A 25,751-nucleotide genomic window follows, 5' to 3' on the forward strand; every position below is an offset into this window, starting at 1 on the left:
TATTTTCTGCTCTGTTGTGCATGGATAAAAGACTTAAGATCATAGATTTGGAGCCAGAAGGGACTTTACAGGGTCATGGAATCACAGCATTTCAGACAAAGAAAAAACTTCAACCACCATCCAGGTCCAACCCAAGCATGATAAAGGTGCCTCTTGATAGCACACCCAATAAGCAGTCATCCAGACTTTGCTTATAAAGGTAGCGTGAAAGGGATCCCCCCCACCTCCTGAGGTGGCTCATTTCACTTTGTGAGCATTCCGATTTTTAGGAAGTTTGCCATTTTATCAGTCCAGAATTTACCTTTTTTCATGTCACTTCCTGTCATACACTTTACTGTTCCTCCAGTCTGGCCTTCTTGCTGACCTTTACTCTTGATATTCCATCTTCCATCTCCATTTCTTTGTATAAGCTACCCACCATGCTTGGAATCTCCATCCTCACTTTCACCCCTTAGAATACTCAGGTTTCATCAGAAATCACCATCATGAGCCCATTTTTGATCTGTCCAACTTCTGAGTCACCTTCCACACCCCCAAAATATTACCTTGTTTATGTGTGTATGTATATACATACATATTTTGTATATACTTATATAGAAATATATTGTCCCTTACTCTGATCCAAATAGAATGCATGCTGTTTGAGGCTATGGCCTTTTCATTTCTGTCTTTATATTCTTAGGACCTAGCACAGATGATGTGCTAAATGAATGCTTTATTAGCTGTTTCCAACAGATATCTGTTGTTCATAGTTCCTAGGCCCTCTGAGAGCAAATCATAATATGTCTAATTTCTCTTCCATGTGACAGTCCTTCTATCACTTGAGGATAGCTATCATGTGCCCCCTAACTCTACCAAAGGCAGTTCCATCCAAGATCCTTGTAGAGCATGGGCTCCAACTCTTTCAGCACTCTGGTTGCCCTCTTCTGGGTGTTCTTTGACTTATCAAGGACAAGATTGGTTTATTAATGACTAGCTCATGTGATCCAATCTCATTTTACATATGAGGAAACTAAGGCAGGAGAGGGTTGAGCATCTTATCCTGGGTCACATGGGTAGTATGCAGCAGAGCTGGGATCTGAACCCAGGTACTCTGATTGGAAATCTGGTAGTCTGCCTTACTTATCATTCCACTAATATGGCATAAAGCTGATCCATTTAAAAGGCGTCTGTCAGACACTAAGTTGAAAAAGAAAAGTGTGAAGTGAGAGGGTCATTTTAAAATTTTTGTCTTATGCCTTCTTTCTGAATTTCTAGCATATTTTCCTTTTAAAAGAGCTGTTGAAAGGCCTAGAATGTGGTGAAAGGGGTCGTTTTGTTTGGAGAACAGTGGTTTTGGATTAAATTAGAGAAAATTCTAAGCCACAGAATTTTTTCAAAGAACTCAGATTGAGTTACTTCTAAGCATTTGCTGCTGACAAAATGTTTCCAAATGGAAGTGCCTCCTGACCTGCTGAGGAACTAGATGTTTAGACCACCCAAGTAAAAACTTGGGGGATGTGGATGCTGTCTCCATATGGATGGAAATGTCTTTTTCTTCAGAGGGAAGAACTGGAAGGACAGGAAGAAGTTAGAAGGAGGTCAGTTTTAGCCTACCTCTATCAACTACTTCATCCCCATGTGACCCTGGGTGAGTTATGGAACCTTTATAGTGCCCTCATCTTTTCCTTATAGCTAGGTAAGAGTCATTTCTCACAGCAGCAGCATTTGAAAGACATTGACAAATGGAAAAATGTCAAGAAAAAAGGGTTAGCAGTTTGGTAAGGGGACTCAAAATCACATCACACATGGATGTGGATACCTAAATGAGACAAGACTTAGGAGAGACATGATCACTGTCTACTTCTGTCTGAAAAAATGGGAGAGGCAGGGAAATCAACTGACTCCCCCTTTCTCCAGAGGAGAGAACTAGTAATAATGATGGAAAGAAGTTATAGGGAGGCAGACCTCATTTCAGTAGAAGGAAGGAAGACTCCCTAAACAATGAACCATATCCAATAATAGAATAGGGGTGTGTTAATTTGGTGATATTCCCTCAGCACTGGAAGTTTTCAAGCAGAAGCTGAATGAACAGTGAAGGCAGATAGAGTAGCTGAAGTGGATAAAGTGCTTGACTTGGCATCAGAATACCTGAATTTAGGGGCAGCTAGGTGGCACAGTGAATAGAGCACTGGCCCTGGAGTCAGGAGGACCTGATTTCAAATCCAGCCTCAGACACTTAATACTTACTAGCCATGTAACCTTGGGCAAGTCACTTAACCCCAATTGCCCTGCCCTCCCCCTTACAAAAAAAAAAAGAATACCTGAATTCAGATTCTATTTCAAATACTTTCTACCTGTGTGATCCTGGGCTCTCTCAGGCTTGGTTTCCTGCTCTGTGAAATGGAAATTACAGCCTCAGTGTCACAGCATTTTCAGCATTGTTAAGAAAAACAAATGAAAAAAAAAAGTCAAATGAGATAATCCATGTGTGAAGTCTTTTGCTAACCTAAGAGCATTATCAAAATGACCATCGTTGTCTTTACCATTATCACTGTTGCCTGCTAAGGATGCTCTAGAAGAGATCTGTACCTGGAATAGGATGCTGAACTAGATGGTGACTAAGGTTTTTTCTCCTTCTAAGATTCTAGAGCTCTGTGGACATGCTAAAGTTCTTTTAAGAAAAAGGTTAGTTTTCTTAAAGAGATTAATTATTCAGTCTAACCCTCATCCACAGTGTTGTTTCCAGTGTGTTGATATTTCAGTCCATGCCTTCTTTGTAAATGAAACTCCAATATAAGAAAAAATAAAGTTGTTTAGGCTTAAAAAGAAGAAAATTAATTAAAGCAAACTCTTTACAGTTTGGAGAAGCCCAGAAGCTGAGGACAGAGAGAGTGGAGAGAAGTCCCAGGTTCAGGGATGAAGTTGGGTACCTGCAGTTTGGTATCCAATTGGCGAGTTGAACAGACCACAGCTATACTGAAAGAGAGCCAGGGCAGGCTCGGTTAGGTTAGATAGCTCATTTCATTTTTCTTTTTTCAAAATCTCCTGACTGCCTTTTTCTTACTTTTCCCTCTTTCTTCCTTTTCTCCCTTTTCCCCATTCCTAAGTTACTGACTTCTTTATACTATTCCTTTTCTTTCTCTAGCCCTCAATCTTCTTTTTTCTTCTCCATATACCTAACATTCTCCTTTTTTACTCTTCCCTTTCACTCTTACTTTTCCCTTTATCTTTTCCCCTACTTTTTCTTTTCCTTTTTTTAGTCTTTTCACTTTTATCCTCTTTTTCACTCTTATCTTTCCCTTTATCTTTTTCTGTATTTTTTCTTTTCCTTTTTTACTCTTACTTTTCCCTTTTTCTCCTTCCCTACCTTTCCTTCTCCTGAAGCCTGACTTGTCTGGAAAAAAAAGAAGAAGATAGGTGATAGGCCATGCCATCATCCACCCACATTGCTATTAAGTGACTATCCTCTTGAAGCATGGTTTCTAGTAATGGGATCATATATCTCCATCTGAAAAGAATATCAAAGACCATCACCATTTGGTGCAACATGAACTGCACCCTGTATTTTATAAGAAATCTTGGGCTCACAGTGGTTGAGTGACTTTATCCAAGATTATATTGCTAACGTCAAAGGCAGGATTTGAACCCAGGTCCTCAAATTGCAGAAGTAATACCCTTTCCATGATATCAACAAATCACTTGGGAGAAAACAAATACCAGAAGGTGTACAATTGGCCATTATCACATCATTGGATATTTCATCCTTGGACTTTCCCCCAACAAAGCCCTACTCTTGAGCTTCCTCATGCCATGAAGCTGACCTGAGGCCCCCAAAGGTAAAAGATAACCTCTGCTATCCTACACCCAGCTGGAAATGCTTAATTAATTTTTGTCAGCTAAACCGAGCGTGAGTTTCAGTTGCTGTTAAACAAAGAAAGGGCTGCCAGTTTCCTCATTGAAAATAGAATTTAAGTTTATTCGGATCTGTTGCTACTGTGTGGGGAGTGAGGTGAAATTCCTGAACCAAAATAGCCTGAGTCGTCAAAGCAGAAAAATGTCACATAGTATTTGGAACTGGAAGGGATTGCGAAGATCATCTCATCTCACCTCTTTATTTTATAGGATTGAGAGAAATACTATATGTAAAGCACTTGTCATATCTTAAAGTGCTATGTAAATGAGAGCTATTATTATTACAGATAAAGAAAGTAAAGCCTCCAGAGGGGGAATTGCTTACCTAAGAGTACTCAAGCAGTAAGGACTGAAATTTGAACCCAAATCTTCTTGTAACAGGAAGCTGATAGCAAAGGCTAGGATGAGGGTCAGATAAGGACAGAGAAGTATCAATGGCTAGAGCGTCAGAAGGGATCCCAGACTTGGTGTGGAAAAGGAGTCCTTCAACTAGTAAATCATAAGCTAGATCAGTCTCAATTGGGTATAAAGTCCACGGCTGCTGCCATTTTCCAATCTTCACCATGGCTACCATTCTACTATTTGCATGCTTCTAGGTTTCTGCCTGTTTGCTTCAGTTTCCTCATCTGTACAATGAGATGGAGAAGGAAATGGCAAACCACTCCAGTATCTCTGCCAAGAAAATCCCAAATGGGATCATGAAGAGTTGGACACAACTGAAATGACTGAAAAACAAGGCTTCCAACTATAGCCGTGAATAACCACATGACTGTAACTTCTCTGTTCATGAACTTTTCCATCAGCTTTCCCTTTGACCCCCTTATCCCCAGTACCCTAGTGATCTCAAGATTTCAGATAATGTTGGGGAATCTGTTGTGGCTGGAGACTAGGGAAGCTTCCTTCCCAGTCCTTTCCATACTCATGTTCCTATAACAGGCCAAAGAGAAATGAGGTCAGCCAAGACAGAGGTTTCCTTGTGCCTACTCTGCTGGCTGGCACTATAAGAATCACGGGGTCTTAGATCTGTAAGTGCAGGACACTTTAAAAGTCACCTGGTCTACCAGATCAGCATACTAAGGCACAGAGAGAATAAGTGACTTGCTCAGTGTCTCATCTTGGGCATGTGACAAAGCCAGGATTCAAATTTAGGTCATGTGACTATATGTCCTCCATTCCTTCCCATTTTATGCCGCTTCTCTGTACCATTCTGTCTTCCTTTCAGAGGACCACCTCCTTCCTTTCTCTTTGTCATCAAGAACAAGTGAGGCCAGATTAACCTTATTTCCCTTCGTTTCCCTGGAGCATAAGGGAATGGTACAGATATAGTATGGTTAAAATTCAGCAAAACTCTTTAAACTTTCATGCTATACTTTTGGATAAGATGGATAGACGTGAATAAGGTGATATTTCAAGTAAGATTTGGAATTGGCTCAACAACAGCCCAGAAAATTGTCATCAATGGGTCAATGTCAACTCAAATGGAAAGCTCTCAGGGAGGATACTAGTGATCTGCCTTTGGCACTATGTGGTTCAACATTTATATCAATGACTTAGATGACATCATAGGTGGCACATAACCATATAATGGACATATGACACAAAGCTTGGCCAGATAGAACACTAAAAGATGGGGCCGAATTCCTAAAAGGTCTTCATAGGCTCAAATGAGGGAGAAAATTTCATAGGGCTCAGTGAAAATTTCTATACTTGGTTTCCACGAATCATCTTCTCAAGTAAAAGTTAATAGAGGTTTAGCTAGACAACTATTCCTGTGAAAAAATATTTGGCCATTTTAGTAAACTGCAAATTCAATAGGAGTCAAGAGTATTTGACATGGTAGTCCCAAAAATTATTCTATCCTAGGTTATGTTAAAAGAGACATAGATACCATTTAGAACAGAAGCAGCAGCAGTCCTGCTATACTCTGTGGTGATCAGACCACATCCATAATTCTGCATTAAGTTCTAGATGCCATATTTCGGAAAAGCCATAGACCATCTGGATCATATATAGAACAGGATGACTAGGATGTTCAGAGGACTGGAGAACATCTAGATGATCAGTTGAAAGAATTGGAAATATTTAGCTTGGAGAAAAAAATATTTAGAGGAGATGTGATCTCTATTTTCAAGTACTCAAAGGGCTGACATGTGAAAAAGGGATTAAACTTTTTCTCCTTGACCCTGTAGGATAAAACTAGAAACAGTGAATGGGAGTTACTGAGAGGGCAATCTCAACTTGATGTGAGGAAAGACTTCTAGTTTTTAATATTCTCCAAAACTGGAATGATTTGCCTTGGGAGATAATGGGTTCCTCCCACTTAGAGGCCAGATGACCACTTATTGGAAAGGTTGGAAAAGGAATTTTTTGTTCAGCTATGGTTGGTCTAGGGGTGGCTTCACTTGAGGACCTAGATTGCCACATATGGCCTCGAGGCCGCAGGTTCCACACCCCTGCTGGGCTGCCTCCAAAGTCCTTCAGTACTAGCCTGATGTTGAGGACAAAGGTTCATAATCTGGGATCTGTGATTTTGTATAACTTTTTCTGCCAGAATGAAAAAGGGATTCATAACACAAAAGGAGGTAATGAACCCCTGTGTTTAGATCAAGGGAGCTTGTAAGGCTGGAGCATGATAAATTTGTTTTCTATGCTATCATCTATGTTAATGATATTAATGCTGATCAGCATGGAGCCAAGGACGGAGCACTGGTGCTTTCCATTTAAAAGTCTTCCTTCAAGTTGACATTGACACATGAATGACTATTCTTTGGGTGTGGTCATTCAGCTGTTCTAGATCCCCTTACTTTTACTATTATCTTGCCCATGTCTTTCAGTTTTAGCCAAAAGCACAGCATGAGAGATTTTGTGAAATGCTTTCTTGAAATCTAAGCTTATCATATCTATATCATTCCCTTCAGCTACTAGTCTAGTTGCCTTGGGAGGAAGGGGGCTATAAGGTTAATCAGGTACTATGTTTTAGGATGGACATTGGTCATCAAGAGAAGGGTCACTAGGATGATGAGAGACTCACATTACTTTCAAGGCTAGAGTCATTGCCCAAGGGCAAGTATGTTTCATTTGTGTTCCTGGGCCAGCCAGGAAGTCAGCTTGCAAGGGGTTTCTCATTGACAGAGTCAGTGCACTGACTGATCAGGAATTGCCTTTTGCCTTTCTTTGCTTCTCCCAGTGACTGGCTACTAGTAGGCATTTAATAAATGTTTTTGACTCACTCACTCACTCTACATGCTTCTTCCTCACCAATGCCTCCTCCTAGGGATTGGAGGGGAGGATCAAGGTTGGGGGCTGTAGCAGCATCCTAACGTCTAGGTCCAGACTCTCTGAGCATGATTGTCCTCTGCATACTCAAAGCCAAGTTTACTTAGAATACTAGAATTCCTAGCTCTACAGAAGGGCACCTGATATGTCTGACCCAGAACAATTAAAAATGTCTAGTTTGATTTTGACTTTATGAGCCATGCATAGTGATGGGAGGAATGGGGAATCCCACTGGATTAGGAATCAGAGAACCTGGTTTTTGCATCTCAGATCTGTCATTTACTCCTTGTGTGATCTCCTGAGCAAGTCATTACCCTTCTCTCAACTGCCCTCACCTCCTGTAGAAAATGAAGGGCTCAGACTCAATGGCCTCCAAGCTCCCATTTAATACTAGTTCTGATCCTCATCTTCCCAATTCTCCTAGCACTAGAGCTCTGCCTCCTGGGGGTATGGGCTTACAGTAGAAATAGTGAATCTTCTTTTCTTTAACAGGAAGCTTCTGTTCCCCTCTAATCTTGGCACACCTGCTTGCAAGGAGAAGTGACATCAACAAATACTGATCATCTATACTAATAACAATTACCATAACAAATTGCCCCTTGATTACATCTGTCACCTGAGGATTTAAAATACTTTACAAACATCAATTAGTAATTACAGCTCAAAGGCTTTGCTGACTGGGAAACAGGTATCATCAAGGCCTCATTAGAGATGAGTAGAGGGGCCACAAGGGGCATCAGGGACTTCCCCAGCATCCTGAAACCCATCCAGGCATGTAAACTTGTTTTCCAAACTCCTGAGTTAAGTGCTAGGCCCTTCTCAAGAATAATTGAAGGCAGCTTGGTATACTGAAGAGATCTCTGATTCTTAATATGTGTGACTTCAGGCAATTCACTTAACTGCCCTTTGCCTTAGTTTCTTCCTCTGTAAAATGAAGGAGCTTGGATTAGATCATTTCTGAGGTCCCTTCCAGCTCCATATCTCTGATTCTATGAATGAACCTAATTAAGATATACTTTAGCCTGCTTTTCCATGTTGGCAAGACCACGTGTTTAAATGATCTATCATCCTCCTTTTTATACCCACAGAGGACCTATCTTTATGACTCTAACCGAAATATAGAATGTCAGAATTAGACTAGGTGGCCAGTCACCTTGTTTGAACCCCTCACCATGTATATGGGGAAATTCAGGTACAAAGAGGCTCTGTTGACATGTTCAAGGTGATACAGTGAGTTATTAGCAGAAGGAAGGTTCCTGACCTTCAGTATTGTGATCTGTCATCCATAAATGTGTTTTTAGAGTCAGGGCACATAAACTTGGTGTGTTAAGCTTCTGACATTCGATACTTTATAATGGATATAGTGCTAAATTTGGCATCTAGAAGACATAGGTCCAGATTCCTCCTCTGACATTAACTACATTGTTATTGGGTCATTTTCAGTCATATCCAGCCCTTTGTGATCCCACTTGGGGTTTTCTTAGAAGAGATACTGGAGTGGTTTGTCATTTCTTTCTCCAGCTCCTTTTACTGATGAAGAAACTGAGGCAAACAGGGTTAAGTGACTCGCCCGTGTTATGCAGCTATTATGGTGTCTAAAACCAGATTTGAACACAGATAGATGAGTCTTCCTGGCTCCAGACCCAACACTCTCTTCACTGCATCCCCTCACTACCCTTTAGCTATGTTACCATGGGGTAAGTCAATAAATCTTTTTGAGCCTCAGTTTCTTCATCTGTGAAATAGGGGTAATACGTTATAGTGGTTATTTTGATTTATACTACAGGTATTATATCTCCATATTACAGTTAAGGAACAGTATGATGTATAGAGCACTGGACTCTGAATCCAAACAACTCTGATTCATACTCCTTCCTCTATAATTCCAGACAAGACTCTTAACCTTTCATTGCCCCAACAAATTCTTTAAGATTCTAAGTTACAGAACACTTGGCTACCAACATGGCTGAAGACATTTTCTTTATGGAGTAGTTCCCTAAGCCAATGAAAAAGAAATAAGCATCCTCCCTTCTCAAATGAGATAATATTCATAAAGCAAACGTTTAAATGCAACGTGAGCATCAGGGATTATTATGTCCTGTTTCTTCAGTCTTGCCCCCACAGTGCCTAACACGAGGAAGTTGTTTGTCCCCTTCATAGCTATTATCACTTGATTGAGTGTTTGTCTCCTGAGATTCATTCCAGACCTGGGGACAAATGCTATGCTCAGATGAGATCCTGGCATAGATAACAGACTGTCTGCCTTTTGGCTTCCTGTAACCTTTTCCAGATGTTGATGGAACATCTCAGTCTTCTAAGCATGTAAGAGAAAGTGAGTGAGAATTTGAGTGCTGGTTTGTTGCCATCGCCCAAGGAAAAGCATCTCTCACTCACTGTCCCTGAATGATGAGCCTGCCATGTTAAATGGCTCTAATAATTTGGGGCTGCAAAGTGACTTGGCACCAGTGACAAGGTGTCTCATTGGTGACTTCCAGATTTCTCAAGCTCCATTTACAAGTCAAAACAGGAATTTTTTTTTTAAAAATCACAATCTGCTCAGCCTGCTTTCTGGACATAAAGCTGTTCTTTATGATTGTCACATAACAGGGCACAAAGCACAACTTCTGAAATCCAGCCTTGGCAGCAGCAAAACCTACCTTTTACCAATAGCTGTGTTACTTCCACAATAAGAAACCAGAGTAAAGGGAAGTCAGAGCAAAACAGGTGTAGATGGAACTGGGAATATGAGTGTGGTCTCCATGTCTGAACAGAGTCATAGAACACTATAGATTGTTAGAGAAAATGTAGATATCACTGGGGCAGCTAAGTGAAGTACTGGATAGAGATCCAAGCATGGAGTCAGGAAGACTCATCTTCTTGAGTTCAAATTTGGCTCCAGACTTTTCCAAGCTGTGTGACCCTGGGCAAGTCACTTAAACCCTGCTTACTCAGTTTCCTTATCAGTAAAATGAGCTGGAGTAGTGTAGCAACAAGCACCCTAGCATCCCCAGGATGGCTGCTAGCACAGGTTCTTAGATCCGCTCTTCTAAAGGAAAGCAACTCAAAATAGATTAATGATCTTTCTTTAATCAAACATATGTCATTTACCTAGTTCGGGGGGAAAAGTCAGCACCCTGAACTTCAGAGGATACAAACAGAAGTTACAAGCAGACAGAGAAACAGATCAACAGACAGGGCTTCCAGCTGTCTGACCATTATATCCATATCTAGTTAGTTACCAGAGAGGGAAGCACCAACATCTGGGTTTTCAAAGCCAGGGGGCTCAACGGCTGCCCAGAGTCTCATCTGGCCAAATTACACAATTCTTCCCAAATAAACCCCAAAGCAAAACCTCACATCAGGGTATATATAGCCTTCTCCTGGATCAGAGAATGTCACAACCCTCTTGACCCACTGCCCCATCACAAAGTAACAAGGTGTGGGTGTTCCTGAAAAACAAGCCTCCCGCCACAGGCTCCATGTGACCACATTCAGCTTATTAGGGGGCAGAGTATATTTTCAAATCAGTGAAGGTTCTCAAATTCACTTAAGCCTATCAAGGGGCCAAAAGGCAGATTCCCATTACAAGAAGAAAATGACAAAGCAATTCAGTATCTTTGTCAAGAAAACCCCAAATGAGGTCATGAAGAGTTGGACATGACTGAAAAAACAACTAAGCAGCAAGAGATCATTGAAGTCAATCCTTTCATTTTATAGGTGAGGATAAGAGACTTACTCAAAGTCACACAGTTATAAGTAAAACTTGAATTAGAGCCATGTCTCGATTCCCAATTTAAGATTCTTTTTATTCCATCATACTACTTGAAAGCAGTTGTTACTAGTGACATTTTAACAAATGGACATGGTGCAGCAACAGGATTTTGCAGAAGGGGCAGTGGCTTCAAGTGAGATGGATTGTGCTTTAGTATTCTCTCTGATACTGGTACTATCATTAAAAAAAAATGATGTTTTCTTTGTTTACTTCTTGTCTCTCTTAAAGACTGAATCCACCTTTTTAAATCGGAGACTTTCTCTCCTGGGGTAAATTGTACAACCTGAAACGCGAATTTGATGAATTACATTTTTGTTTCAAATTAACTGTACCATTTTCCAATCTCCAGTGCATAGATCATGCAGGTCATAGTCTTTGACTTGAAGTCAGATTTTCAAAGGATCCTCATCAGAGGCACAACTAGGATTTTGCCTTAAGGGCACCAAAATTTACAAAGTGCTAATATGTTAAATAATTACTTAAAAGATTACCCAGTCTTACATTTTATTACATTTTCGTGGTATTTTTATTCCTGTGGTAACACAGGAACTTGCTAGCAAAAATAATTGGTTAAACTAGGTAGCTCTAAGGTGGTACTCTTCCTACTTTGGTGGTCACAGGCCAAGTGAGTACATCTCCAACTTGGCCCTGCCATGCTCTTTCTCAAAGAAATAAGGAGACTGGGTTCTTCCCCCACAGGATCTGGTGTTTCAGGGTCTCTCTCTCTCTTCAACAATACCAGTGTTGATGACCTTCCCTCCCCAAACTATTATGGTTGAGATGAGGACATTTAATGCCATTTGACCAAAACATCAAAATGGCTGATTATAGCTCTAGACCATATTGATATATTTGAAACACAAACTGGGAAGTTATAATGATAATAATTACATTCAAATAATATTTGTTAAGGTCTCACTGTACAGTTGCTGCACTATGTGTGTGTGTGTGTGTGTGTGTGTGTGTGTGTGTGTGTGTATGTATGAATGGAACAAGAGAGAGAGAGAAATTTCAGGTGGGAGAGGGAGTGAAAATAATTGAGAGATTAAGAATGGCCCCATGTAAGAGGTTGGATCTAAGTTGTAGGTAGGGATTCTGTAAGGAGGAAGTAGGGAAGGAATGCCTTAGAAATATGACAGAATCACAAGTATAAAGGTATACAAGTTTACCTGGGTAAACTACAGAATTAGGAGTTAGAATGTTATGTGCAGAGAATAGCCAGTACTCAACGTGACTAAAACAGAAAGTGTGGAGAGAATCATAATATGGAATGAGACTATTGAAAGGTAAGGGGAACAAAATTACAAGTGGCTAGTTGAAGATTTTACATTTTTTTATACTTGCAAATGAATGCTGTTGAAGATTTGGGCAGGCAGGGAGGGGCAACAGTCATATTTTTGCTTAAAGAATATGATTTTCACAACTGTGGAGGACAGATTTGGAGAAAGGTAGGTCTCAGATGGGGAGACAATTAGTAAGTTTTGCAGTAATTTAGGTCATTAGGATAGGTAATCTAGGTAAAGGCTTCTCTTCATAGAGAAGGGAATTGACGTAGGCAGCTATGTTACAGAGCACTGGACCTGGAGTCAGGAAGTTCACATCTGGCTTTGACCACTTACTAAGGGTGTAGCCCTGGACAAGTCACTTGACCTTTTGTTGCCTCATTTTCTTCCTCTGTAAAATATGGGTAGTAATAACACCTATCTCCTGGAGTTGTTTTGAGGATAAAATGAAATATTTGGAAAGCACTTTATAAATCCTAAAGCACTACACAACTATCATCATCATCATCATCATCATTATTGATTATTATTAGCAATTATAGTAGAATTACACTCAGGAAAACCTCAAAAGTGAACAGAGACAATGGTTAAAAGAAAGGGAAGAGTCCAGAATGACTCTAAAGTTGTAGGCCTTAGGGAGGATGGTTGTATCATCAGCAGAAATGGGGATATTTGAAGGATAGATTTAGTCATTTGTCCTCATTTAGTACATTATGAGGTAGCATGGTGTAGTCTGATATGTGCTAGATGAACTTGTCCAGAGACCTGAGCTTAAATCCAGCACCCACTGCTGTATGACTGTGGGCAAGTCCCTTAATCTCTGTCAGTCTAAATTTCCTTATCTGTCGAATTAGAATAATAATTTTACTTACCTCAGAAAATTGTTGCAAGGATCACCCAAGATAATGTATGTAAAGTACCTTAAAAACCTTAAAAATACTATATTAGTAACAAGTATTATAATGAAATAAGCACCTTCACTTATTAACCCTTACATTCACAACAACAAACCATTAAGGTACAGGAGTTATTTTTATTCTTATTTTATAGATAAGGAAATTGAAGTTTAGAAAAATTAAATGTCTCACCCAAGGTCTCACATTTGGACAATGGTTTGTTTAGAGTCTCTGTCTGGAGATGGGGTATCTGAATGAGAGAGACACACAGGCAGACACTGGAAAAGACTCTAATTACCTTTGATTACTTACATATTAACAGTTCCAATAAGAATAACTGACCTTTGTTGCATTTAAGTATCTGGTATCTGCTGAAGGCTTTGTATATATTATGGTGTGTGTGTGTGTGTGTGTGTGTGATATGTAGATATATATATGTATATATATATATATGTATATATATATATTTTTTTTCTCTTCCCTGTGAGTATTATTATATTCATTTTACAGATAAAGATAGGGGCGGCAAGGTGGCCCAGTGAATAGAGCACTGGCCCTGGAGTCAGGAGGACCTGAGTTCAAATGCGGCCTCAGGCGCTTGACACACTTACTAGTCATGTGATTCTGAGCAATTCACTTAACCCCCATTGCCATTTTACAGATGAAGAAACTGAGGAAAGGAGAAGTTAAATGAGTTGCCCGTGTTTATATAGTTAAGTGTCAGAGGCAAGATACAAACTGGAGTCCTCCTGTCTTCAATTCCACCTCTAGGTCTTCTAATTCTATGATGCCCCCTTGAAGAGTAATTGAAAACTGCCTTCTACGATGTGTTCAAGAGAATGACAAGTATAAACTGTGATTTAAAATAATAATGGTAAAAAAGAATAAACTAAACCCACCAACCAATTAACCACTTCCCTCATTTTTGTTGTTCACAGGAAACCAAAATCAACTGTGTTCGACTGGCAACAAAAGGTACGTGGGAGTGTCTGTGTTTTCCTTTTGCAACCATTTAAGGGCAGCTGCAAACATGGGGCAAAGTACAGTCATGACACAGCCTTGCTATCATTACTGTCTCTAGACCCTCGGGCTTCTCTGCAGCCAGTCAGGAGTGGCCATAGCCTAGAAAAAGGGATGGTTATTTTTAGTGTAGCCATTTGCATTTAGATTGCAAATCTACACACATACAAAACAACAGGCACCTACTCCTGCATAGGAAAGAGGAGAAACTAAATCCACATGTTTACTACTTTTCTAATTCTTCAGGAAATTAGATGAACGCATTTAGCACCTGGTGGAATCTTGGGGACCAAGGAGAAAACAAGGGGACTAAGGCCTTGCCATTTGTTCCACCATCCATCTTGAAAGGGACACATGTGCCTAACTTGTTTCCTCCCAGGGCCACAGACGGTAGAGAAGAAAAAGATAAAATACCCTTTGTGGAGGAAGGGAATTGATGGGCTACAAATAAAACTGACAAAAATCACTGCCCTCGGCAGACTTTTCCACCAGAGGAAAAAAAATGGTCCAGAGTGAAGAACACCATCAATTATCCAGGAAACGCAGCATGTAGGACAATTCACTGTCCAAGGTAGACAGTTTATATTGACAGCATTAAGGCAGGAAAGAGGGTTTTTTAAGGATGTGGAAACTTCTGGGCAAATGCCTATTAGTTATTGAGTTCCTTTGATGTTCATCTGGCTGCATCTGGATGATGGACGCTGATTACTGCCATCTTTCTGCCCTATTTGGAGTCTATGTGATTACTGGAGAATCCTCTCTGTCCCATATCAAAGGTCTCAATTAAGGGCATATCATTGTCCTCCTGAATGTGCCCCACCATGCTTGCTCTACAGTTTGTCCTCTGCAGAAGTTATAGAGCTGAGGATGAGGTGCCAGAAAAATGCAGCGTTACTTATAGTCCATCAACAGGAAAACTCTATCTCATCTCAGTGCTTTTTCTTCTCTTTTACTCATCTCTAACCTTTACTTTCCAGTTCATTCTCTCCTATTCCTTACATCTATTTTTCTCCCTTTTTTATTTCCTCTTTTTTCTACTACATGCCCTCTCTTCCTACTGAGAGATTGGACACAGAAAAAGAGAGAAAATCCATTTGGTTGACAGCTCAAGATGGGCCCTACCAGGTGCCTGTACCAGAAGTTCAGACTAAGGTCTTTAAGTCTTAATATTCAGAAACTTGACTTTATCAGTATACTCTTATTTTTATCAGACTTTAGGGGAATAATTCATACAAACTGAATTCAAGAGACTGATTTACTCATTTACAAAAGATATGTTAGGCAGGATAACTGTGCAATCCTGCACAAAGGGTTCTCCCTCCTCGTGGGTGGGTCCACAGTTGTGACCAGTGGTGGGCAGATGCCTTGGCTACATAATAGAGGGGAATCACAAAATTGTAGAATTTTAGAATGTGGAGACACTGATCCAGTCTACTTTTGGACAGTTCTAATCATTAGGAAGTGATTCTTAATATCATGTACCAACTATATTTGCCTCTTTGCAGTTTCTACTTTTGTCCTCTGGGGTCTAACATTTTGAATAATGTTTTTTAAATATCAGAAATTTCTTTTCTCCAGAACATGTAGGTATTGTTTGTGTGATAAATCAAGTAGTGTGTTTTACAATTGAAACCTCAGGGGACACAAGTTTCACACTTTGCCTAAGGTATACAGATACTTTTCCCAGCTCTGGCCAGATTCACTCAAAAGACAAAATCATAGCTTTAAAAATTTCTCAATGAATATTTAAATGGAGAAAATAATAATGTTGTTGATAATACATTATTGTAATAACTCATATTTCTATGATACTTTGATGTTCACAAACTATTTTCCCCCCATAACAACCCTGTGAGGTAGATAGCAAAAGTATTATTCCCCATTTTATGGACGAGAAAAGTGAATCTCAAAAAAGGCAGTGACTTGCCCAAAGCCACAATAGCTACAGTTGACTACCTCCTACCAAAGCTGTCATGTAAGCTCAGTTATGCTGACTCTCAGACCTAGGGTCTTTCTACTTAATGATTCCTTCTAACAAGCTGTGGGAAATTGATATTTGAGCCAACAAAGCCAGTATTAGTCATTAAATGAGAGACCTTTTCCCCTAGACACTGCTAAATAAATGTTGGCACACCTTCTCTTCTTGATGTCATGCAGAACATCCCCTTTTGTTAGATCATGGATGTTATGATTAATTAGGTTATCACTCATCTTATGTTAGTTATGCTTTATTTTTTTTACTAAAACTTAGCAATAACCTGGATGAGACCTGGCAATCTTCCTGGTAATATTTTTTTCAGATTATTTCAGGGGGCAGCATTATTTAATCTGTCTTCACATTCTGCATTCTTTGGAGATACCTGTATTAACATTTGTGCTGATTCTACCCTCTTCTTGTTCTGATGTTCAGTTACTCTATTACCTTCCATGGCCAAATCTCCTAATTCTGTCTCTTATGTTTTCAACGTATTTCATTTGGAAACATATCTATCATCAGCATTTCTAGGCACTTGTTGATTCACACAGAACACCTCCCTTCACTCTTCCCCATTAATAACAATGGGTCCTTAGATCTAAGGCAAGAAACTTACCAGTAGAGCCCACTAAGGAAATAGCCCTTGTCTCTCACCTGGTATCCCCAATACCCTTCCTTTCTCAATGCCCTTACTTTATATCAATTCTCTGTCCCTGGTTCTCTATCCCCATCTATGACTGTAGACTCTCTTCTCTCCAAGACAACTTTTTTTCATATACTGTACCCCAAACTTAGTAACAAATGAACGGATCATGTCATAAGCATGAACATAAAAATATGTATCACAAGAGATGACATGGCAGAATAAAGAGAGTCATTGGCAAAATAAAGGTCAGATTTATTCATGGAAACACACCCAAAGAGTCCACATTAAGTCTACATATACATACAGTACATATGGTTATGTGGTGGTACAGTACACTAATATAAAAAAACAAAAAAATTCTTTCTATTTCAAGACACGATCGCCAAAACAGAGTCTGTTGTGGGACTATGTGTCCCAATATTGATGGTTAGAAAATAGGCATCTTTTGATTTTTCTCCCTCCCAAACAATATCCTTCTGCTCATGGCACTCCACTGCCTTCTTAATTCTATTTTACCTTTAGTTCACCTTAGGTCTTTCTTTTCCTTATTGTTTTTCATCTTTCCCTGAGCATCAAATGTAATTCAGACTGAGCTCCTTCTCTTTTTTCCCTGCTCCTGTCAGCTAGACCTTCTGTAAAGCAGGAGAAAAGAATATTGTTGAACACTTGGCCCCAAATATATGCCTGTATCTGTTCCTTCCATTTTATTTTTATGTCTCCTGGGTGCTGAAGAAAGATCTAAAAAGAAGTCTAGGTAGGACCCAGACTCAGAGACAGCCAAGTGGGAGGATTTGATCTAAGAAACTTAAAAAAATTTCTAACTTCCAGATGGCATAAACAAAGAAGTTGAAACAAGACTGGAAACAAACATGGAGGAAAGAAGGGAGGGATATTGTTTTGGTCTGGCTTTGAAACAGTGAGGTTCCCACTACTGATATCAAACATAGATCATTATCATAGGCTTTAGAGCTGGAAGAAACATTACAGATTAACATTTCCTAAATTTTACAAATGAAAAAAAAAAAACCCAAACCTGAGGCCCACATAGTTTAAGTGACTTGCCCAAGGCAACATGAGTAGTAAATAGCAAAGCCAGAATTTAAACCTAGAGTTTCTAACTGGAAATGCATTGCTATTTCTACTACACTACATTATTTCTTAAGCTATTTAAATATTCTCCCTTAAGTCTTATTTATGTCTTCTATAGAATGACAAAATCCCATATTTGAAAGAAACCTCGGGCCTTCTCATCTCATCTTTATCTGAACAAGAATCCCTTCTACATCACACTTAACAAGTGGTTGTCCTTTCTTTACTTAAAGCCCCCACCCCATCCCCCAAGGAGGTGGAAGCTCCCTCCTTCCCAAGGCAGCCCATTTTACTTTATACAGTTAGTTCTAGTTGTTAAAAAGATTTTTTCCCTTAAATTAATCCTCCATTGACTTGATGTAAAAAAGGGGAAAAAAATTCTTCCCAGAAGGCAAAGTTATCCAGATGCAAAATTGGGTCCCTCAGGAGGCAGTTGGCTCCCTGTCATTGAAGGCTTTCAAGTGGAGGCTGGATGAGCAATTGTAAGAGAAACTGTAGCAAGGGCTTGTGCTTTGATGTAGGTCAGTCTTGGCCTCTGAGGTGCTTCTAAGATCCTATTTTGCTGCTCTCTGTTCTTGTTCCTGAATAAGTTCTGAGAAGAGTTCTCTCATTCTTGCCCCTGACTGAGTCGCCACAGACGTCAGCTTAGTGGAGGCCAAATTGATGGATTTTCCCTATAGCACCCTCATTTGCCACCTGGTGGAAGAAAGCAGGTGATATTGCCCATGGCTGAGTCTGGCTGTGCCGAGTAATGAGGTGAGGTGATTGTGTCATCACTGTACATCAAAAAGGATGAACTGGTGACTCCCTGTGTCCTTTTGCTTTGCTCCATGGTGTGGCCTATATAGAATTTCTCTGCATGCTTTCCCCTCTGTCAGCACTGCTTCCGTACTGTCTCTTTGCCCCCTGCATTATTCTGTACCTCCTTTAAAAGGGGGGAAATGCCTTCTGTGTGAATCATCAATTGCATCGCCATTTCAAAGACCTTGCTCTGGCTTTCTGGTGGGAGAGATAGCTTTAGACAATCTAAAATGTACAAGTTACTCCTATATATTCTAATCTTGAATCAGTTATTTTAAAAAAAATCTTAGAATCATGAAAGGAATAGGGGGCAGGGGAGAAGATTTTCCTTCCTAAATCTATTTCTAAGTAGACGGATAGCTAAAGGAGCCTAAAGGAGCTGTATTCTCAAAACTTAAGCCCTGATTTTCTTTCCAAATGGGCTGCTGGCCTACATAAACAAAACCTTGAGCCATTCTAGTAATGGAATGTATCTTTCTAAAGTACTTTGCAACTTAAAAAGTTCAATAACCTTAGTAGAGCCCCATTTAGTAACAGTAATTCACATGACAACTATTGCTTTAGGGTTTACAGATTGCTTTTGTAGGATCATGAGATGCAGGATTAGAAATAACCTTGAATGTCACCTTCTCTGACCCCTTCCCTTTATAGATGAAGAAATGGAGGTTGAGAGAAAGGAAGCCAATGGCCTAAGGTCACATGGACAAGAAAGCAGCAGAATAGCATGAACATAGACTCAAGCCTTCTGGCTCCAGCTGCAATATTCTGCCCATGCCACCACCATACTGTCTCACAAGCCAAATAGTATCTGCCACCTTAGTGACTGTTTACAAAGCAAAGGTCTTAAAGATATCACTTATGATACTGGATAACTTCTCAAAAGAACTAGTCCAAACTCAAAATGCCCTATCTAAAATCCCACTGAGCAAATAGATGAATGAGTGACAGGCAGGAAGAGGATCAAGACTTAGGCTTCCTAGAGAAATGTATTTGATCAGGTACTTGAATTGGAAAGCATATTTGTATCTACCCTGTCCCCAAAATATCTTTGTAGTGGTGTATGGCCCCTGAAGTTTCCTGAGGAATCTGCTGGGGAAGGATAAGGATTGGTAACAGGGCTGAGAAAGATCTCAGTGATCATTGAGTCCAACCCCCTCATTTTATAGATGACAAGATTCCACATGATCTCTTCCACATAGTAACACTGCCCCTTATCTTGCAACCCTTATGATGGGCTTCTCTTGGGTAATAGTTCAACAAGACTTACTCCTGTTGCCTTTCAAGACCATGTGTTTATGCTTTTGTTGTATCTGACGAGAGTGAAGAGCTGCTTGTCCTTTCTACAATTTTCAGTTCAATTCACACCAAAGTTTGTCAGGCACTTATTAGGTACAGTTCTAAGAAAACTATAAAGGAAGATTCTTCCCTTACGCTCTAAGCCTTCACAATCTAATGGAGTAATAAGAAACCCATACAAATGACTATAAATATATACGATATATGCATTTAAGAGATGTCAAACAAGAGTGCTAAGTGAATTGCAAAGAGGAAATGTTTCTGATTGAGGGAAGAAAGGGGAAGAACAAGGAAGAACATCTTCTGCTGTTTTTCCTCTGATTATAGCCACTTACACTGTGGTGCCCTCTTGGTTTATGACCAGTCAAAGAGAATATGACTCTAAAGGGAGAGTCCCATCAGATGGGTCAGATAGTCCTCCTGGCATGATTATTCATCAGCATAAATACTTCAGAAAACAACTATGGAAGAGATTCATCAGCTCCTTCAGATGTTGACCTGTTCTCCCTCTTTCTTCTAACCACAGCTGATTTTTTTGTTAGTAAAACTTCATCCTGTGCATACATAGTTTTAGAAAGGACCCGGTGATCAAGTGGATGGTGGAGAGCATACACACACTTTTCTCTAGAGCATATTCTATTTTCCAACAAGCTTCTCACTCCAGCTTGCCCAAACTCTCAAGTCAATTAGGCTCATTACCCTTCCCAGAAAGGCTGAGGGAAAACCGCTGATCTGTGGTTTTGTTCTATGAATTTTGTTCTTGGCTATTATCACTGGCATTTCTGGGAGTGGCAAAACGTGGAATCCTTAGCGCTAAAAGTACTGAAACCAGCACCATTTTATCCCTTGTATTCCTGTACTCTTTATAAATGTCCCCTTCATGGAAATTCCTATCTTATAGTCTTGGCAGAGCAAAATATCTCATCCGCATCTGCCAGTCTCAGAATCACTGAGATCTCTGAGCAAAAATTCAGCTGTGCTGGAGCTTCACCAAGCAGAGTGGTCACCATAGAGGAAAACAGGCCAAAAGGTGAGCCTGTCTTGAGATTCTACTTGAGTCAAAGGATAAAAATGACCTCTCCCAAGTAAAGTAGTTGGCTTGTGAGCAGAATAGTATAAGCTAACCAATGTGGAGGGTGATATGACACGAGGCATTAAATCATCAAAGGGAAGCTACAGAATTGGAAAGAGCCCTTACTCTTCACCCAGGGCATCTAGTTTCAAATCTATGTGGTGCAGGAGATAGACTTAGAATCAGGAAGACCTGAGTTCAAATAGTGCTCAGACATTTCCTAGCTGTCTGATAATTGACAAGTTATTAAGCTTCTGTCAGCCTCGGTTTCTTCATCTGGAAAATGCAACCGGCACCTTCCTTACAGAATTCTGGTGAGGATCAAATGAGATAATGTAAATAAAGTGATTTGTAAACTTTAAATCACAATATAAATGCTTGCTATTTCAGCTATTATGCTTATTATTATTTGAATTTTTACTTTCCCACTTATTGTAATGAGTTGAGCAAGTCCTTCCATAAGTCTAAATTGAGAAAAGTTGAACTAAATAATCTCTATGTTCTCTTCTAATTCTAGAAGTTATGATTCTGCTTTGAAATCAACTGCTTCCAACTCTTAATAGAGATCAGCTCAGAAATTAGGATTCAAAGTCAAGGGCCAGCAATGTTTGTTAGTTATTGTCCCAATGGGTAGGGGTAAAGGAATAGGGTTAGTTATAGGAGTGAAAAACAAGATTGTGACATTGAATCTGAAGGACTGACAAAGAGATAGAGAGAATAGTCAGAAGGCAAATAGACAAGGAGTCCTACCCCATGATCCCAAGATGAACTAGAAGAGCTGAGTGGAAGGGGCATAAGGGACAGGCAGAAGTGACAAAAGACTGGAACAAGATCTAAAGCACAACTTCAGAGTCATTCTTCATGAAGACAAGTTCTCTGACCCCAAGGTGGGATAATTCACAGATACTTTATTTGAGGCTTATGAGCCATGCTTACCCCAAAGCCCTGAAACATGCAAGAATCCAGACATAGCAGAGCCCCAGTGAATTGTTAGATTTGGCAGATTTGGGGTTTGCCTCTATCTCTAGAGCTATAACCACAAGGAATGAAATGATTAAGTAGCAGTAGGAAAAATGTTCATCTCTGCAAAATCCAAGTGATAGCTTCTTGTTTGGTATCTGTACCCCCTGTGGCAGTTTTGTGGTCATTTCTTGCCAGAAAGTCAGAGCTCTTCCCTCTCCAGCCTATAGAGTAAGGGCAATGTAGAATTCTGTTATAAGTAAGCTACTTGTCACCTTCAGAGGGCAGAACCTCTCTCAAGAGTGGCAGAAGCAAATGACAGTAAAGCTAAAATCTTGAATCTCATATGGAGCTTATATGCAGGAGTTAGGAAAGGTATCTGATTTGATTTGAAAACTGAGCCTAGGGGCAGTTATGTGGCACAGTGAATAGAGCACTGGCCCTGGAGTCAGGAGGACCTGAGTTCAAATCTATCCATAGACACTTAACACTGACTAGCCGTGTGACCTTGGGCAAGTCACTTAACCCCAATTGCCCTGCCCTCCCCCTTCCAAAAAGGGAAAAAAGAAAAAAGAAAGCTGAACCTAGTCACTGGGGGAAAAATATGGACCCTCATAAAATCATGAGCAGAGTTGCTCATAGTTTCCCACACACACATACAACTACCACATTAAAAGAGCTTCCTATGAAGAACTGAACATTAAACTCAAGGCTAATGGAGAACGAGGAAGGGCAAGCAGTATCCTCAGATAATCCTGTGCTGGGTATTGGGAAGAACCTAAGGCTTTTTAGTTGTCTAGTTATTCAGGAAATATAGGGACTTATTCCAAAATCATTCTGCACAAAAGGCAGGGAGTATATCATCTGGGAGTTTATCCTTAAAAGTATAGTTATTTTGTAAAGAATTAAATAGAAATACAAAGTACTTGATACTGTCTTACTCCTCCTACCCCATAGGAATAATAAGGAACCCTCACCTTGTTGTGAAGCTCTTGTACTAGACCTTATATCTCTGGGGTCTCTGATCTGTGGGTTGAAGAAATGGACTAATTAGAGCAGCTTTTCCCTCTCTTGTATTACAAGCAATGAATTAGTCATTTGATCTTGTCCAGATTTCTTACATGATTTTCCCAAATCCATAGTATATAATGGAAGAATATGCTGTACTTAAAAGGAGGGAACAATAAACAGACCAGAGTGCCACTGGGATGTGACATGTTGCACACATCCCTAAGAGTTATAGTCTCAAACGTATCATATAAGCAACCTAGGCCAGTGGTGACATACTCAAAAAGGAATGAGGACCACTTCATTATACAAAAGAATCCCTGTGAGCCACATATAGACTCAGAAAACTACATATTAACATTGTCTATGTTCTATTAGATTTTTACTTACTTAGCTATAGATTTCCCAATTACACTTTAATATCATTTGCTTTGTAACTTTGGACATGCATTTGATATCTCTGGCCTAGACTCTCCTAGAAAGGCCTTGTCATTACAGACAAGGAGATACCAAGTATAGCTGCAGTATGCAAGAGTAGGCATCTAAGGGTAGTCACAATGCAGGTACAACACACAGCTCCCCTGCCTCTTTCTTGGGCATTATAATAGGAGACACACCCTTAGAGTAGTCTCCTGTGGGTTCCTTATAATGTAGCCCTACCTTTTTTGGGGGATCTTTCTTGGGAACTTGGGTCTGAATAATTTTCTGAATGCAAACAACAAAATTTCTCCCAAAGGCTCCCCAATAACTTCCAACCCAAATATCTAGCAGATATTGATCATGCTTCTTTTGACCTTTGTCCACTATGCCAACCCTGGTGGTATCAGGGCATCATAATTCAGTTAAAGTCAGCTCCACCATTTTTTCTAACCATGGTGGTGCCAGAACTAACAGCTGCAAGCTCCACTTTTATTTCTTGGTGTTAAGCTGACATGAGTTATTTCATAGATTTTAGAGTTGAGAGCATCCTTAGAGATCAGGCTTGGTTGTCTATTTCATAGCATTAACCTATTACTGCTTAGCTTAGACCTATATGGAAACATTAAATTCCATTATCAAAGTATCATATTTTGATTTTCTTAGCTCTTTATTACCTATCTTTTATAGTATGAGACGCCCTCATATCCCCAATTCCAAAGTGCTCCAGTCCTCAAAATGCCTTAATCCCACTAAAAAGCCATCAGGTTGTCTATTTGTCCAGAGCATTACTGTCTCTTTATAATGATGATAAATTAGTCAATCAGGGAGTTCTCTTTTTTGGTGTCCAGCTTCTAAGGTCTTTCATACTTCATGGTATGCTTTAGTACATCAAGCACCTACTTTTAATTGGGCTGCATTTTATGTGTTCAAAATGTTGTTTTCCACAGTGTCTCTCCACAGACAAATTACCTACTCTTGCAACCTGTGATTGGGATAGGGGAGGGAATCCCCACATGTTCCAGATCCTCATGTCAGCCTGTTTTGTATGTTTTCCATGACGCTGTCCATTCCCTGCAACATTTGGCTCCCCCCAGGCACTTGTGATATGTTACGCACTTCTAACCCAAACTGTTTGTTAGCTTTCCCTCTTAGGGGCTTGGATGCCATTTATATCAGCTTCTTTAATCATTTCTCTTTGATCCATTCTTCTGGCATTAACAATATCTCCTCTTGGCACAACCACCTCTGGGTGTATACTGGCACCTTACTGGAAAGAATGGTAGTTTGGTACCAAGAATGTTTGCTTGCCATTCGTGTTTCTCAGGGTCTCATTGGATTGTAAGCACTACCTGAGATGGAGACTGAGTGTTCATCCATGCTTTCTAATAACACCTTGGTATTCTTTTATTTTGTAATAGTAAGATCTTCAAAGGAAAGAAATAATTGCCATTTTGATCATGACCAGGCACATTTTTATTTTTCTTTATTTCTTTTCTTCTCTTATGCATGCTGCCCGGGAACTGGTTTCCTTGTTGTTAGCAGTAATGGGTAGGCAACAGGTGACCACGGGGACTCCATTCTACCTCCTGAGCACAGGTGACTATCAGGCCAGGGGAGGGAGCTTGACAATCAGCTGCCTGGGGCCCCTCTCTCTTGGTTTTTACTTGTCTGGCATATGCGCAAAAGCTAGAGTAGTTCCATAGTTGTCCTGCCATTTGTGGGGAAAGCAGTATTTTCTCTGAATGGACTTTTTCTGACTCTGGCTTTATGTATGTAAACTGAATAGGACCTTAAATCTCCTCCCTATGTGTTGCAGGGGAAGGTTTGCCATGTTACCCTTGATGTAGATTCTTGGCCTTGTGTTCAAATCTGAACACACAATTTAGATATCATGTTACCTTACCCTTTATTCCAAACCAATTTCAGCATCATGACCAAGTTCAATATGTTCATTTCTGTTCAAAGGCCCCACCTTCCTATACTAAGGAGCCCTCGTGTCATGGTCAGATCCCCATGACTGTAGATGATTGAGGGATGGAAATTTCAATATTTCTTGCAAAGGAGTCTGGAATGACTATATTTCTTTCAAGACTTTTCAACTAGGAAACTGAGTTTATCTCAGAGCCTTTCTTGGAAGATCCAAGACAATTTCTCCTATCATACCCCTTTTATCCCATTCACATTTCATGATTTTCTTGTCCCCCCCACAATAGCAAAATGAATGGCACTTTCTTTCCCCTTCCAGTACTTTATTTTCAAGCCTCCTTCCTACCCCATTAGTCCAAAGAGGCCAATTACACACACACACACACACACACACACACACACACACACACACACACA

General features: G+C 40.0%; 1 protein-coding gene across 3 annotated transcripts in view; it reads left to right on the forward strand.

Moving 5' to 3' along the window:
* Positions 1 to 25,751, forward strand: part of PTPRT (protein tyrosine phosphatase receptor type T) — a 1,346,273-nt gene that overhangs the window by 1,124,208 nt on the left and 196,314 nt on the right. For 2 of the 3 annotated variants that reach the window (XM_069077712.1, XM_069077713.1), the window contains exon 13: positions 14,060 to 14,096. In XM_069077712.1, the coding sequence (XP_068933813.1) occupies positions 14,060 to 14,096 (37 nt within the window). Of the gene's footprint in view, positions 1 to 14,059; positions 14,097 to 24,947; positions 25,005 to 25,751 lie in introns of all 3 variants that reach the window. The other variant, XM_069077714.1, reaches the window with a different exon arrangement.

Source organism: Petaurus breviceps, unplaced genomic scaffold (genome assembly GCF_028583685.1).
Source record: "Petaurus breviceps papuanus isolate PSGF00001 unplaced genomic scaffold, PetGlider_PUasm1.0 90994, whole genome shotgun sequence".
Classification (NCBI taxonomy): Eukaryota; Metazoa; Chordata; class Mammalia; order Diprotodontia; family Petauridae; genus Petaurus; species Petaurus breviceps.